The sequence below is a fragment of the Alternaria atra genome (assembly GCF_907166805.1).
Source record: "Alternaria atra isolate CS162 genome assembly, contig: 25, whole genome shotgun sequence".
NCBI classification, from domain to species: domain Eukaryota; kingdom Fungi; phylum Ascomycota; class Dothideomycetes; order Pleosporales; family Pleosporaceae; genus Alternaria; species Alternaria atra.
Genome location: NW_025091323.1, coordinates 3998343 through 4012200, shown reverse-complemented (window position 1 = coordinate 4012200; position 13858 = coordinate 3998343). Strand labels below are relative to the sequence as shown.

The 13858-nt window shown below is 51.3% G+C and overlaps 6 protein-coding genes across 6 annotated transcripts; 3 read left to right on the top strand and 3 right to left on the bottom strand.

The window, feature by feature from the left end:
• Window positions 1–217: 217 nt before the first annotated feature.
• ALTATR162_LOCUS6401 (uncharacterized protein) lies at window positions 218–1336 on the bottom strand (the record flags this gene model as incomplete). Its single annotated transcript, XM_043314022.1, has 1 exon — window positions 218–1336. One exon carries the CDS (start codon window positions 1334–1336, stop codon window positions 218–220), a length of 1119 nt encoding a protein of 372 aa, XP_043169957.1.
• A 768-nt stretch (window positions 1337–2104) lies between these two features.
• ALTATR162_LOCUS6400 (uncharacterized protein) lies at window positions 2105–6913 on the bottom strand (the record flags this gene model as incomplete). The annotated part of the gene is made up of 4 exons (XM_043314021.1): window positions 2105–2134; window positions 2189–6577; window positions 6633–6772; window positions 6883–6913. The coding sequence occupies 4 exons, from the start codon at window positions 6911–6913 to the stop codon at window positions 2105–2107; spliced, it is 4590 nt and encodes a 1529-aa protein (XP_043169956.1).
• A 602-nt stretch (window positions 6914–7515) lies between these two features.
• ALTATR162_LOCUS6399 (uncharacterized protein) lies at window positions 7516–8455 on the top strand (the record flags this gene model as incomplete). The annotated part of the gene is made up of 3 exons (XM_043314020.1): window positions 7516–7709; window positions 7766–8186; window positions 8234–8455. 3 exons carry the CDS (start codon window positions 7516–7518, stop codon window positions 8453–8455), a joined length of 837 nt encoding a protein of 278 aa, XP_043169955.1.
• A 1166-nt stretch (window positions 8456–9621) lies between these two features.
• On the bottom strand, window positions 9622–10032 carry ALTATR162_LOCUS6398 (uncharacterized protein; the record flags this gene model as incomplete). Its single annotated transcript, XM_043314019.1, has 1 exon — window positions 9622–10032. One exon carries the CDS (start codon window positions 10030–10032, stop codon window positions 9622–9624), a length of 411 nt encoding a protein of 136 aa, XP_043169954.1.
• Window positions 10033–10815: 783 nt separating this feature from the next.
• On the top strand, window positions 10816–11929 carry ALTATR162_LOCUS6397 (uncharacterized protein; the record flags this gene model as incomplete). The annotated part of the gene is made up of 3 exons (XM_043314018.1): window positions 10816–11137; window positions 11191–11435; window positions 11498–11929. 3 exons carry the CDS (start codon window positions 10816–10818, stop codon window positions 11927–11929), a joined length of 999 nt encoding a protein of 332 aa, XP_043169953.1.
• Window positions 11930–12774: 845 nt separating this feature from the next.
• ALTATR162_LOCUS6396 (uncharacterized protein) lies at window positions 12775–13577 on the top strand (the record flags this gene model as incomplete). The annotated part of the gene is made up of 2 exons (XM_043314017.1): window positions 12775–13094; window positions 13142–13577. 2 exons carry the CDS (start codon window positions 12775–12777, stop codon window positions 13575–13577), a joined length of 756 nt encoding a protein of 251 aa, XP_043169952.1.
• Window positions 13578–13858: the final 281 nt, after the last annotated feature.

Here is a 13858-nt window from a genome sequence, read left to right as displayed (position 1 = left end):
GTCGTGGACTGATGTTCTGAAGGATCATGGAGTACCGGCTTTCAAAGTACTTTACGGCGTACATACGTTTAGTTTCAAGAATTGGGTCTCCTTCCATCTTGCTCTTCATACGCGTGTCAGTGCTGTTACCACCTTCTCTTATCAGAGTCGAGAGAAGATATCTAGTACTAACACTTGAACGTGTGGGGTCTACGAGTTTCTCCTATTCACCACTCTGTTATACATGCTTCTCTTGAGCTTTTACCGCGATCTCCTCTTTCCGTCTAACCTTTGGCTTCTCCTCACCAAAGTATGTGTCTTCGTCCTTCCCTTGACTCAATATTTCTTGCTTGAGTAGTGCCCTTGCACACATTGCAAACACGAACATATACGTAGCGACCAAGGAGATGGTCATGACGCTGCCTACCCAACCCACAGCCATGCTCCCAAACATGACTCCAATCTTGATCGTCGCAAGCGTAAAGCCAACATTAGGAAACACAAACGCCCACCAGTTAAGATGAAACGTCATTTCCTTAGCCACAGCAAGTATGCTCAACACCGCAATGCAGAAGAACCAGAGTGCCAAACTCCAGATAAACACTGCCACCATCGTAGCCACCATCTCCAGCATATGAGCCGTCGCTTGTCCATCTGTACCGAAAAAGGTCGCAGTGACCGGCCACGCTCTAGCCATGCCAATAATTGCCAACGAAGTAAAGGCCGGCGGTCCAACAGCGATGAACATAGCCGGTCTGCTCTTCGAACTAGGAAAGCCCCATTCAATCATTCGATGAACGTACATGACATACATGATAAGACTGACAGTCATACCCAGTCCTTGCGCTGTAAGTCCAGCGACAATCATGGCAACTGCGTGCATTGCCGGTTGATGTCCAGCGCCGATCGCAGCCAGCGTACCGGAAAGCATGAAAGGGAAGATGGGTAGATCCCAGGCGGGCGTCATGTCTTGGATCTTGAGCGCTGGTGAGGAGAAGAGGAGGTAGTAGCTCCCGATCGCCACGACAAAGGTAGCTGTAAAGTAGAGCCAGAATACAATACGGTAAGCGATGAGAAGCCAGGTGCCGCAAACGGGCACGCCATAGAGATGCATACCGCCGATGATGCTGGCTAGGGAGAGGAACGAGGTTGCGAAGAAGAGGCTCTCGGACGGGTGGGTCAAGCTTTCCCTGAGTAATCGTGGGCACCGTGCGAAACGAACGCTGATGGCGCATGCTACTGCTACAAAAAGAAAGACCTCGAAGACATAGATGCCTCTTCCGATGGCGAGGAGACCAGAAAACCTGTTGGGCTGGTTGTCGGGATGGAGCAGTAGTGCTAGACCGCCGGTTGACATTGGGAGTGCGAACCATGCCTGCGTCGAAATGATCAGCGAATGCACGAATCAGGACATGGCCGAAACCTCGTTGGTACCTACCCATGTGAAGTGCTCGAATCTTTCCAGAAAGATTTTCTGCTTCTGTTCATCCTCTGTCAACGTGACCGAGGACTCGTTCCCCCGTTCTGCATCGTAAGCTGGCCGACATAGTCTTTCCGACATCTAAAGCATGCGACAGCTGTCCTGTGATTTTCTTGAACCAAAGAAGAGACCAATTTCCAGTGCGCGACAAGATCTGACGTCGTTGTTGGGGTTTAGAGCCTGAGAGTTTCAAGGCGGCCATTAGGCAAAGGCGCCTCGTGTTTGCTGACTACGTTGTCGTAATTCCATGTTTATGCGCATAGACTCATGCTGAAGCTGCAGAGAGGTCCAATAATAGTAACGATGTGCACGATGCGGCGTGCTCAGAGTCTCCTCCTTTATCTCTTTTGTTGAGGTGGCACAGGAACGCCCGAAAGTGGCGTGATGCAGCGCTATCATGGAAATAACGCTCAAACAGTGAACAATCATGGTACTCGATAGAAAGCTGTGATAGAAGTATCAAACACTTGCTGTGGTATCATTCATTCCTTTTGGTCGTGCGAATAGGCATAAAGTATAGACATAACTTCCCCCAACCGCTTGACTTCCCCATATAACGCCATGAAATGATCATAAATTGTCGTTAAATCGACGAGATGCGACAAGAATCCAATGAAACCTTTCCTTGACACTTGGCTAGTAGGTTTACTCGCCATCCGACTCTTCTTCCGCAGTCTGTGATAGTGTTAACAATATATCTCATATGCCTTTTGACCTGGGTCAACTTACGTTGTCGTGGAAGTTTGTTCCGTGCGTGGTCTCGTTAATGTAACCCTTCCTGATGACGAAGTCACCAAAGTGCTCTCCCTCGTTCCTCTCCTTGGCGTATTGCTTGATCATCGGCTGCAAGATCTCCAGAATCTCTTCCTCCTTAATCGAGCTCCTGTAAAGCTTGTTCAGCCTTTGGCCGTGGTAACCACCACCAAGGTACATGTTGTACGCGCCATAGGCCTTGCCAACGAAAGCAACCTCGGCAAGCCAAGGACGTGCGCAACCGTTAGGGCAACCAGTCATGCGCATGACGATACTGTCTTGTCGTAGACCAGACTCTTCGAGTGTACCCTCAAGCTTGCTGATAAGCTCAGGCAGGTAACGCTCTGACTCAGCCATGGCAAGACCGCAAGTGGGGAAGGCAACGCAGGCGGAACTGGACAGCCTCATACCAGAGAAGTTGGTGTTGTCAAGCTTCCATTTCTTCAGCAGCTCCTTCATGGCCGGCAGGTCTTCGTCAGCGACGTTGGCTAGAATCAAATGCTGGTTACCAGTCAACCGGAACTCGCCCTTGTGTACCTTGGCCACCTCGATGAGACCAGTCTTCATGGGGAACTCGGCAGTGTCCTCAATGCGACCGTTCTCGATAAAGAAGGTGAAGTGGTTAAGGCCAGTCTCATCCTTCTGCCAACCGAAGGTGTCGATGTTGCTTTGGAACTTGAAGGGCTTGGGTTCGTCAAACTTCTGACCCCAGAGCTCTTCAACCTTGCCCTTGAAGACATCGACACCCATGTCGTCGATAGTGTACTTTAGACGGGCGTGCTTCCTGTTCTTGCGGTCACCGTGATCGCGCTGGACGAGCATGATCTTCTCGCAAACAAGATGCACTTGCTCAGTGGGGACATAGCCAAACATGCTTCCAGTTCGCGGGTAGGTCTTCTTGTTGTTGTGCGTTACACCCATACCACCACCGGCGAGGACGTTGAAACCTACAAGGTTGCCGTCTTCGCCCCTGATGGCGATGAGACCAATGTCGTGAGCGTACACATCGGTGTCGTTGTGAGGAGGAATGGCAATGGTGATCTTGAACTTTCGTGGGAGGTAGAGAGGGCCATAGAGTGGCTCGTGGTCTTGAACAGCCTCACCAGCGACCTTGCGCTTCTCCTTTGTCTCGTCATCCTCCAACCAAATCTCGTGGTAGGCGGTGGTAGAGGGAAGGAGATGGTCGCTGATCTTCTGTGCAATGTTGTGGACCTGGCCGTGATACTTTGACTGAGTCGGCAGAGAGCTGCACATGACGTTTCGGTTGACATCACCGCAAGCCGCGATGGTGGTCATCAACGCCTTGTTGATAGCCTGCATAGCCGGCTTGAGCTTGCCTTTCACGACGCCGTGGAACTGGAAGGTTTGTCGAGTGGTCAGCTTCATGGTTTCGTTACCAAGCTTTGTGCTGATCTCGTCCATCTGTAGCCATTGCTTAGGGGTAGAGACACCTCCAGGTAGTCGGCAACGGATCATGAAGGAGTATGCTGGCTCAAGACCTTGCGCCTTGCGTTGGTCGCGAAGATCGCGGTCATCCTGCATGTAAGTACCGTGGAACTTGGTGAGCTGTTGGTCGCTTGCCGAGATAGCACCAGTGCTGGTGTCAGCCAAACCCTCCTCGATAGTGCCTCGGAGGAAGTTTGAAGCAGCCTTCATATCCTCGTTGGTCAGCGGCGCTGGTTCCTCAGGCAGGTTCTCAACGTTGGCAACGCCAAGCTTCTCCCAAAGCTTTGGCTCCCATTCAGCGTATGCAGTCTGGTAAGCATCGGGATCCTGATCGTCTCCAAGACCACACTCCGCCAAAGGTTTGCCGCCGAGAGCGATTAGGCGAGCATGAAGGTCCTTTGCGGGCTTGTTGTAATAGACCTTGTCCTCCTTACGCGGCCAGTAATGGCTGTCACCAAGACCGAAGACACCGAAGTTGACTGTCGCAAGATCCAGGTCTGTAGAGTCCTTGACGGTTTCCCAGAATGTTCGACCGTTTTGAGGGAACTCTCCCTGACCAGCTACACTAGTCATCAGAATGACGTTCTGCTCATTGGGCAAGTCTTCAATCGGGAAGTCATCCATGGCCATGACCATGGTTTTGAGACCTCGAGCCTTGCCACGGTTTCCGAGGCGCTTGGCCAGGTTTTCGGCATTGCCATTGTCAGAGGCGAAAAGAATGGTCATGGGGTCGCCCTGGAGACCTTCAAGAAGCTTGCTGTAGGCATCCTTAGCCTTGCGCTTTTGCAGTTGTCTGACCTCAGTTCCGTAGGATCCGGAAATGTTGGACGAGAATTCGGGGTGCCTCTTCATAACCTGAGACATGTAGTTGTCACGAGAGAGGAACTCTTCTAGTTCCTTCTTGATTCGCTCAGAGTCAAGCTTGAAGTTCTCCTCGCCCTTCTCCTCAGCTCGTGGATCCCATCGGTACAGCGGCCAGTAACCAAGGTCAACAGCCTTCTTGGTCTCTTGTAGAACGGACAGAGGTGTGTCGTTCTCCTTCTCGTACGGAAGGTATGCAAGCACGACGGAGGGACCATTGAACTTGTCGGCCTCGATCATGGCCTCCAAAACCTGAGTGTAGGAGCTGTATACAGCCACTGAAGCGACATAGGCGTTGCCGTAGTTCATTGCGTACAGACCGATGTCCTTCTTCCGCCTTGCGGCATCAGCGGCAGCGCGCTCAGAGTAGGGTGTGGAGTCGACGATGAGCATATTAACATTCTCGCCAGAGGCCAGTACGTGGTGGACACCAGAGTTGCCAAGATCATATGCCCAAGCGTCTGACCCGATCAACCACGGTGATTCCTTGTAGAAGAGCTTCTTTGATGATAGCAGTTGGCTGGCAGCGGGTGAACCATCGGTGCTCAGACGGGCAATGACTTCGGAAGCGAGGTCATTGGCCTTGTCGGTGTCATCGGCGTTTAGTGCCCACTTAGATAACCATTCCTTAGGTGCCTGTGTAGTGAAGGCATTCTCCTTCGAAGCAGCCGCAGCCTCGTCCACGAGTCGCTTCCGGTGCTCCTTGCGCGCTACTAGTGAGCCGAATCCGTACTCCGGACTGGAGGAGATCTCGTTGGAGATTCCGGCGTGCTGTGAACCAAGCTGGTTAGCAATGTGAAGCTTCTCACCAAAGACCTGGTTCAGGATCTTCATGTAGGCGTTCTCTAACCCTGGTTGCTCGGCCTTGATAGCCTGGGGCTCGGGGCCATCGAGGTTGCCGATGACGAGGTTTTGCACAGGTGTCTCGCTCATCAGGTTCTGGAAGACACCACGCATTGCTTGAGACACAGTCTCCTCATTGATGTAGCCGAGTTGGTATCCTACAACCATGGGAGAGGCGCCGCCAGTCGACTTCAGCGACATCAGCAGGTCGAGCAGTACAGGTCCCCATCGAGTGGTCTTTCGTCGAACTTGCTCTAGCACAGCGATCCTCTTGAGCGAGCGGGGAAGCATAGGCGCAAGTGAGGCACCCAACCAGGGGCGGTATAACCTCGCGGTGATAACGGCTGTGTTGGCGTATGCCTTGGTCTCCTCGACGCTGTCCAACTCGGTGGCAAACACAGCCGTGTCCGCACCGAAGAGGAAGATGGCAGCCTCCTCGTTACCAGTGCCGGAGAATGCGAATGCATCGTAACTTCGGCCGGTGGCATCCCGAATGGTGCCCCAGATCTGTGTGGCGAAGCGGTAGATATCCTCGGACGAGACAGGCTTCGAGATTAGGGACTCAACTGTGGTTGCAGATGACACGGACGCACCGCTCGTGCTAGCGTCACGCTGTGATGAACCAGAGGAAGAATCGGCGCGTTGGCTGTTCCTCTCCGATACCGGAAGCGACTTAGCCTGCTCGGGAGGGCTGACTGGTGTTGCTGCAGGGGCGGCATTGACAGCCTGACTCCGGGCGAAGGTCAGTGTGGGGTTCCTGCCATCGTCGGCGTATAGTGATGTCTCCTCTGACTTGGCGTTCTGATATGCCGCCGCAGCGTCCAGGTCGATGACACTTCGGACCAGGTCGGCATCCTCGACTTCAACAGTCTTCTTGAAAGCGGTCGCGCCTGAGTCGAAGAAGTGAATAACACCCTTGCCTGACTTGATGGCCAAGGCATGTGCAGTAAGTGCAAGATCCTGCAGCTCTTGTAGTGTCTCTGACTGGATGAAAGCGAATCCAGATTGCCTGATCGAGGTGATGTCGGAGAAGTCAGGGAAGCCGGAGGGCGCTACCGATACGTGGAGAACGACGGGATATTGAGCCAGCTTGTATAAGTGCGGTATCGACTTGACGAGGATGGAAGAGGTTGTGGTGACGCTGGTGAGCTTACCAGCGCGAATGGGCTGGAAAACGGAGAGAAGAGGATCCGCATTTTGGCGGACTGTAAGGATCTGAGGGTGGTGTTACTACAATTCCGTCGAATACAATCAGAATATGTGAACATACCTCTGGTTGTATCTTGCAAACGACGCTGGGCGCGTTGTGCTTCTGTAGTCCCCGCAAAGGCTCAGAGAACTCGGATTCGGCCGTGAGGGAAGGGACGACCGACACGATCACGTCAGAGGCCAAGTGGGCAATTCGGGCCACTACGCAATGTATAGATCAGTATATGTAACTTCAAACTCTCCAATTGCTCTCAGGCGGCGGCGTGCTGGGGTAGAGGCAATGGCGGGGCCAGTGGTTGCGGGGGACATACCGGCCTCTCCTGCAGTCGAGATAGACCCCATATTGACTGCAAATTTAGGGTTGACGGTAACAGTAAGGAAATGTCCACGGGGGAGACGAGTAGTAGTAATAGTTCGGACCGTCGGCGACAGTCCTCATAATCAGCGGCAACGGCAATGGAAAAATTCCCTTTAAGAGGTCATGACAACGCGTGCCGAAAGCACGCAATATTTTAGTGCACTTCAGGGTCTGGGGCGGAGGCCGAACAGCGGCGAATCAGACGATCATAGATGCGCGAGTTCGGTGTAATGCATTTGCCTAGACCTGCTTGTCAAGCACGAGGCGAGGCTGAAAACCGAATTTCACCCATAGTGCATCTCGTGGTGGAGTCCTGTCCGTGGGTAGTGGTGATGCTTACTCCCGGATGCCTGAGTGGCCAGGTGAGGCAACGCCGCCTTGCCGTATAGGGATGTACCGAGGATCCATATCCTTATCGATAGGGGCACAGGCTACCTCCACCTGTTCGCCTCTGCTGGCATGGCCGACACATGCATCATGGCATGAACCAGCACGCCCGTACGACCAATCGTCGACACTCACACCTACCCTTACCGTAATCGCCTACATCTGCATCTGATGTCGTGATTAGCGTCCTTTTATTGCAATGAACACCGCCTCCGGATTTCCAGATCCCCTCGTCTCCGATACCCCGCTGCCCTTCCACGAGCTGTGCACGCGCATCAATGACCGCATAGCCGCGTTCCTGGACGTGAAGGATATATCAGATCGCGTCAAAAATGTCCAGGAGCAGACGCACACGTCGCTGAAGGTGATAGAGGAGGCACTGGACAAGTACAGGTTGGTCCTGACAATGTGGGGCACCGTGCGGAAGCTGGGGACTGACAGCTATGTAGTCTACCGGAGCTCTCCTTATCGTATAATGGCGGCAAAGACTGCCTCGTTCTTCTTATACTATATCTCTGCGCTATGCATAGAAGGGGTCTAACGCAGACCTCGAATCCCTCGTCCAGCATCGAAACCGCCGTACAGTGCGTGTACATACAAGACGCGCATCCCTTTCCAGAAGTAGAGGAGTTCGTCGCCCATAGTAGCAAGATATACTCGCTTGCCTTGTTAGAATATGCGAAACCTATGAAAGCCGCCTTTGCCGACTACTTAAAGGACATGCCGTCAGTCAAGGCGATATTGGTGGGGACGCGGCGGACGGATCCGCATGGAGAACATTTGAAGCATTTTGACCCAACAGACTCAGGGTGGCCGGCCTTTGTACGGATACATCCTGTCATAGACTGGCACTACGTGGATATTTGGACGGTATGCGGCATTTACGTACCTTGGTATCTGCTTACTGACATGCTTAGTTTATACGGTTCCTCAACATACCCTACTGCTCGCTGTACGATCGTGGATATACCTCGTTAGGCGGGACGACTGATACCCACCCAAACCCGAAGCTCGTACGCCAGCCATCTACGCAACAAGTACCCCAAGCTGAGAATGGGATTGGCGCCCCGAGGCCAAAGTTCAGGCCGGCATACGAATTGGTAGATGACTACGAGGAAAGGCTAGGAAGAAATAGGTAGAAACATTATGTTATTGTATGTGCACTGTATCTGCGTTGTTTTGCTATGTCGCACGATGACGTTCCTCCCCGGTTGACAAACGTACTTTCTACTTCGCCAGCATGGCCACTTCCCCTTGGATACACGATGCGGGACGAGCAAGCTCTGTATAAAACATACTCACCTTACAGCCTCTCAGGAGGGGAGCTCACGGTACTCTCAAGCCTATTGGAGTTTCCTCGGATATTCCCCAATTTCTCCGTTCGCGCGGTGGTCTCTCGGAGACATTCGCCCACCGTCCTAAGTCTGCACTCGCATTCGTACTCGCGATAAATGCATGCTGGGTCAATTTACTACTTTGCGATATTTCGGGCACCTCTCTTTTACCCTTTCCTTGACTTGATCCTGACTGGATGGGTGTTTTAGACGGTGAGTTGGTGTGACCGCTGCGACGTGGAGGCCGTTCGTCGCAACCGCAACAGTCCATAATCACGCGAACTACGAGAAGACTGGTATCAAGACACGAATCGAGCTGTTGTGGGCAGCTTTTTGTTCAACTAAAAGTGCGCATTGTCGCACAAGCATGTGCCGACTCGTGATCGCATGAGCTGTCTTCTGCTAAGGCTCACAGCTCGTAACCTTTGGCGGATGCAACCTACCATCTTGCACATCAAGTACACAAATCTGATCGTATCAAACGTGTTAAGTGGCACTAATTGGTATGTTACACTATCCTGCACAAACTGTTCCCGAAGCTAACGTTTGCGATGTGTGCAGGCAAGCAGATCTGAAGTCCTACGAGAAGCACCAATGATGGACGCAATCAACAAGTGGACGAACAGCAGAAACTGATGGAGATGTCAACATTGTGCTACAGAATATGTTCATGGGCAACTATACTCCTTTTCTAAATCTGTACCGGCAAAGTAGAACTTGGAGATACCCTAGGCTCTTTGACTTCCAACATGCTTTTCACGACGTATTTCCTAGTTCTCTTGCCCTTGACGCTGAAGAGCTCTGCAGCTGTAATCCCAGACAGTTACTCTAAGTTCATCCTAGGACCGGGACTTCCGTCCCTAGCATCCCTCAACCTGACTTCAGCTGACCTATCTGAGTTACCGGTGCTAAGGGGTTCGACTGGTAAGAGTTTATCTTCCTAATCATACGTCGTGGGCTGGTATGTGACTTCACCTAACAATCTCTTCACAGCTCAACCAGCCACCTCGGACAATGAAATGGTGTGCGGACCAGAGGATGGCGCTTACACTCGCGTCGATAACCTTATTGCCTGCTACAACTATCTTCAGAAACTTGGCAGAACGCGCTGTGAGTTCGAGAACAGAGAGGCGAAAGTATTGTGTTGGCATAGAATCGATACTGTTGTCGTTGGTGTAGGTCGGACTGGAGTCCACGAGAGTAGCTACTGGTATGCTCATCCTGACTTCTTCCATTCGGACGACCGACTTTGGTTTAGGACTAATCTGACCCATGAGACACAGCATCGATCTGTCCTTGGCAATCTTAGCCGTTATCGACGGCTGCATAAGACCTGACAAAAATTGTGCGGGATTTGCAGTAGCCAATGGGAATGCGAACATCATGGTCGGTGGAACGAGTGCTGAATATGAGTGGCATTGTTGAGGTGAGAATCGAGGTTGCCTCTGTATTCATGATCGCATTCATACCAGGTGTCGCAGTTAGTTAGGTCGGATTTGATCGGCACGACCTCGAACATCTGAACGACATCCTCTCAAAACACTCTTAACTACTCCCAGATTTTCTGTTTATCAGTCCCGTGTGTTGCGTGCTTGACGAGCAGATTCCGAAGGCGCCGAGATGTCAACCTGCACCAAAGTCAGAACGTGATCATGCGCCTCATCCACTAATCCATTCCTTCCAGCAGAATACTACCAAGAGATTGCCTTCCCCGCAAAATTCTCTAGAGCTAACACTTTTCCCCAGACTTTACCTTTCGACACTGCGCAAACGGAGATCTGGGGTTACCGGGTCTTTTTAACTTCCTCCAACCAGAGGTTTCTCCGAACCGAAGATGTTTTGCATACATCAGCCAACACTCGGCTACAGCCATGATACACGTCCGAGCTACCTTATCGAGCCACATATTGGTCATGCGGAAAGATCTATGGTGTCCGATACATGCGGATGCTCCCGCGGCGCCATTGGCGACCGAATCCCACCTAAGAGAGTTCGTCTTCGATATGAAGCTGTCGGAAATCAAGCCACTCTTTGAACTTCACGGAGATGAATAGCAACAATTATTGCGGTTCAAACGCCGATGGTATATACATAATGAAGCTTTAGTATGTTCATATAGTCTCCCAGCAGAAGACACCCAAACTCGTGTCCCAATAACACCAATCATGAAGCTTCCTACTTCTCTTATCCTTTTCACAGTAGCCGCGGTCACAGCATCGCCTACTCCAACTATTCGGGAAGAACCGGCGAAGGCCCTAGAGAAGAGAGCTAGCATCACAGATGCTGCTAATGTTGGATATGCGATGGCAAACGGAGGCACTAAAGGCGGAGCCGGTGGTCCCACTACCACTGTCAGCACTTTACCTCAGCTCTCAGCCGCGGCCAACTCTACTGGGCCCTTGAACATTGTCGTCTCAGGAGCTATTAGTGGTGCCGCAAAGGTCCAGGTCAGCTCGGATAAGACCATTATTGGGAAGACTGGAAGCTGTACGCCCTCAACCTCCGTCTGTTTCACTTGAGCTTTGACTAAAACTCTACAGCCTTGACTGGTATCGGTCTCACGATTCTAGGTCAGAAAAATGTCATCGTGCGCAACATGAAGATCACAAAAGTGCCCGCTGCATACGGCGACGGCACTACCATCCAGCTTTCCACCAACGTATGGGTCGATCATTGCGACTACTCCGGTGATGAGTCTGTGGGCAAAGATACCTATGATGGTTTGGTCGACCTTTCGCACGCTGCTGACTTTGTCACCATTTCCAACACTTATTTCCACAACCATGTACGTTCGATCTTCTTAGATACTTCTCTCCGTAATACTGCACGATAACTAATACGACACAGTCAAAAGGCACTCTAGTAGGTCATTCCGACAAGAATGCTGCCGAAGACACTGGCCACCTCCGCGTAACATACGCAAACAACCATTTCTACCGCGTCAACAGTCGTGGCCCACTGCTTCGTTTCGGCACAGCGCATATCTTCAACAACTACTATAACGAGCAGTCTACGGGCGTAAACACCCGCATGGGTGCGCAAGCTCTGGTTCAAAGCACAGTCTTCGAGAACAGTGGCAAGAAGATGGTGTACACGGAGAGTAGTGCAGAAGATGGATTTGCAGTTGTAGAGGACGTCCTGTTTGGTGGCCAGAGCGCTAACACGGCGCCCAAGGGTACGCTTAATGCGCAAAGCTTCCCTTACGAGTATAAGCTATTGGGAAGCGCTAACGTCAAGGCTGCTGTTACCAAGGAGGCAGGACAGACACTGGCTTTCTAGATTGTTTATAGCCGGACGTGCCAAGTATGGTTCTTATAATATATACCTAGCTATCCGTCCGATCTCCGATTCTGATGCGAAGAGCGACATGCATAAGTGACCTTACAAGGTATAGAAGGCATGTAGGCGTTTGCTCTAATATCATGTGGGTTCAGCTATTGGGTGGTGGTGTTGCTTGAACAGAGTTCGCCCACCAACTTCGCCTTCACCCAGCTCTGGAGCCGAGTAAGAAGACAGAAACGTACCACAGCTAACATGCTAGTGGCCATCCACCGATATACAAAGTGCTGGTACACAAAATGTATATGGGAACCTCAACCAGGTAATGGCTGATTGATGTTGTGTTAGGACAATTGCATCTGTCTTACCGGTACCTAGTTAGGCAACATTAGACATTCAAATTGGCGACCAACGAGCGACATTCAAAATCTATTAGCCGCTGCACCAAACATCTTCGATTTGATAATTCCACTTACCAACCAGATAAGGGCTTGGAAGGAGGAGGATGCGACCCCCACTGACTCCAGGGTTATTTCAGCCATTGCTCCCGAGGTTTACACGGGTGTACGCGCATGGTATTAATTAGCGAACATGCGCACCTACAGTAACCCGGCTCCAATGTTTTATGCCCCTAACCGCGTGAGGTGTTTTGCACCAATACTCATCCATGTGAAGGCAACAAATCATTGATGTGTCGCGTAATATGGTGACGGCCTCATTGAGGTTACACCCGGTCAGGAGACCTGCACCGGCAAGGAACGCCTCGCTGGCTTAGTTATAACTGGGACCGGAGCTCTTCTTCAACAACGGTATATCACATTCTTCATTCGTATACGCGACATATCATGGCGGGCATGTCACCACGAGATGTTGGATTTAGCCAACAAGGCCAAGTCGATTGGGTGTCTTTTGGGAAGGGTGTGAAGAACCTAACTGTTGGTTTGATCATGAGGTTTCAAGGAGCAGGCGTGCAGCATGGTACGTATCTAGCGATTATGGAACTTTCCAAGTACTTTTCCCTTTCGGAGAAAGGCGAGGAGAACCTTATTGCCAGCATCCGGCAACAGAAGGCCTGTTGGCGGTGGGAGGCACTCTACTTCGGCTTTGACGAACGGAGTTTATTCATGACTTTGACGGACAATGCCGAAGGCCTCAAAATCATAACGTTCTGTTCCTCTTTGAGTAAGATGCATTCAACAACATCGCCGCTAGGGTACTGTCAGCTCTACTGAAACATCAACAATGTCCTGAGAACTACCATCCATCACATTCGCAACTGCTGGGCTTCGTAAAGGTCTGTAGTGGTGCACTAGCAGGGTCACCACTTCAGGAAATCGTTCGCCATATGCTAGGTCCAACAAAACCTTGGAGACCTGACGACTCGAGATCTGATCCTATAGACATAGCCAAAACACTCCAAGGACTTTTCGACATCACCCAAGGACGAAAGAAGACCATTTCTGTTACTGGAGGTCAGAGTGGTGCTTACATTGCTGCTGCAGCATACTGGCTCTTCTCACTGAAAGTGTGGGTTCAGGATCATAACGGAAATTTTATCTTCACCTCTGCCATGAGCACCTCGTCTTCCGAAGTGTACGTCCAATATGTCACCGACCTGAGCGTCCCCCATGTTGCCATCACAAACTAGACATATCAGTTGGGGAGATACAAGAGCTTGTTCGGTGTCGAAGAGGTCGGAACTACCTGCCGACGTTGCCCTTGGAATTCTTGCTTCCACGAGGCGTTTGATTCGGAGTTCACCAGATTCATGGATTTGGAGACATGTTTAGGTACCCTGTTAGGATGTGTAGCCCGTATCTACTTGGTCAAGTATGAGGGGATCACGACCCTCGATTCCCTCGATCGTACATTCTTCATAAATTACACCGACAGCAGTTATGGAAGGGGTTCCATCCACGCAGTTCGAAC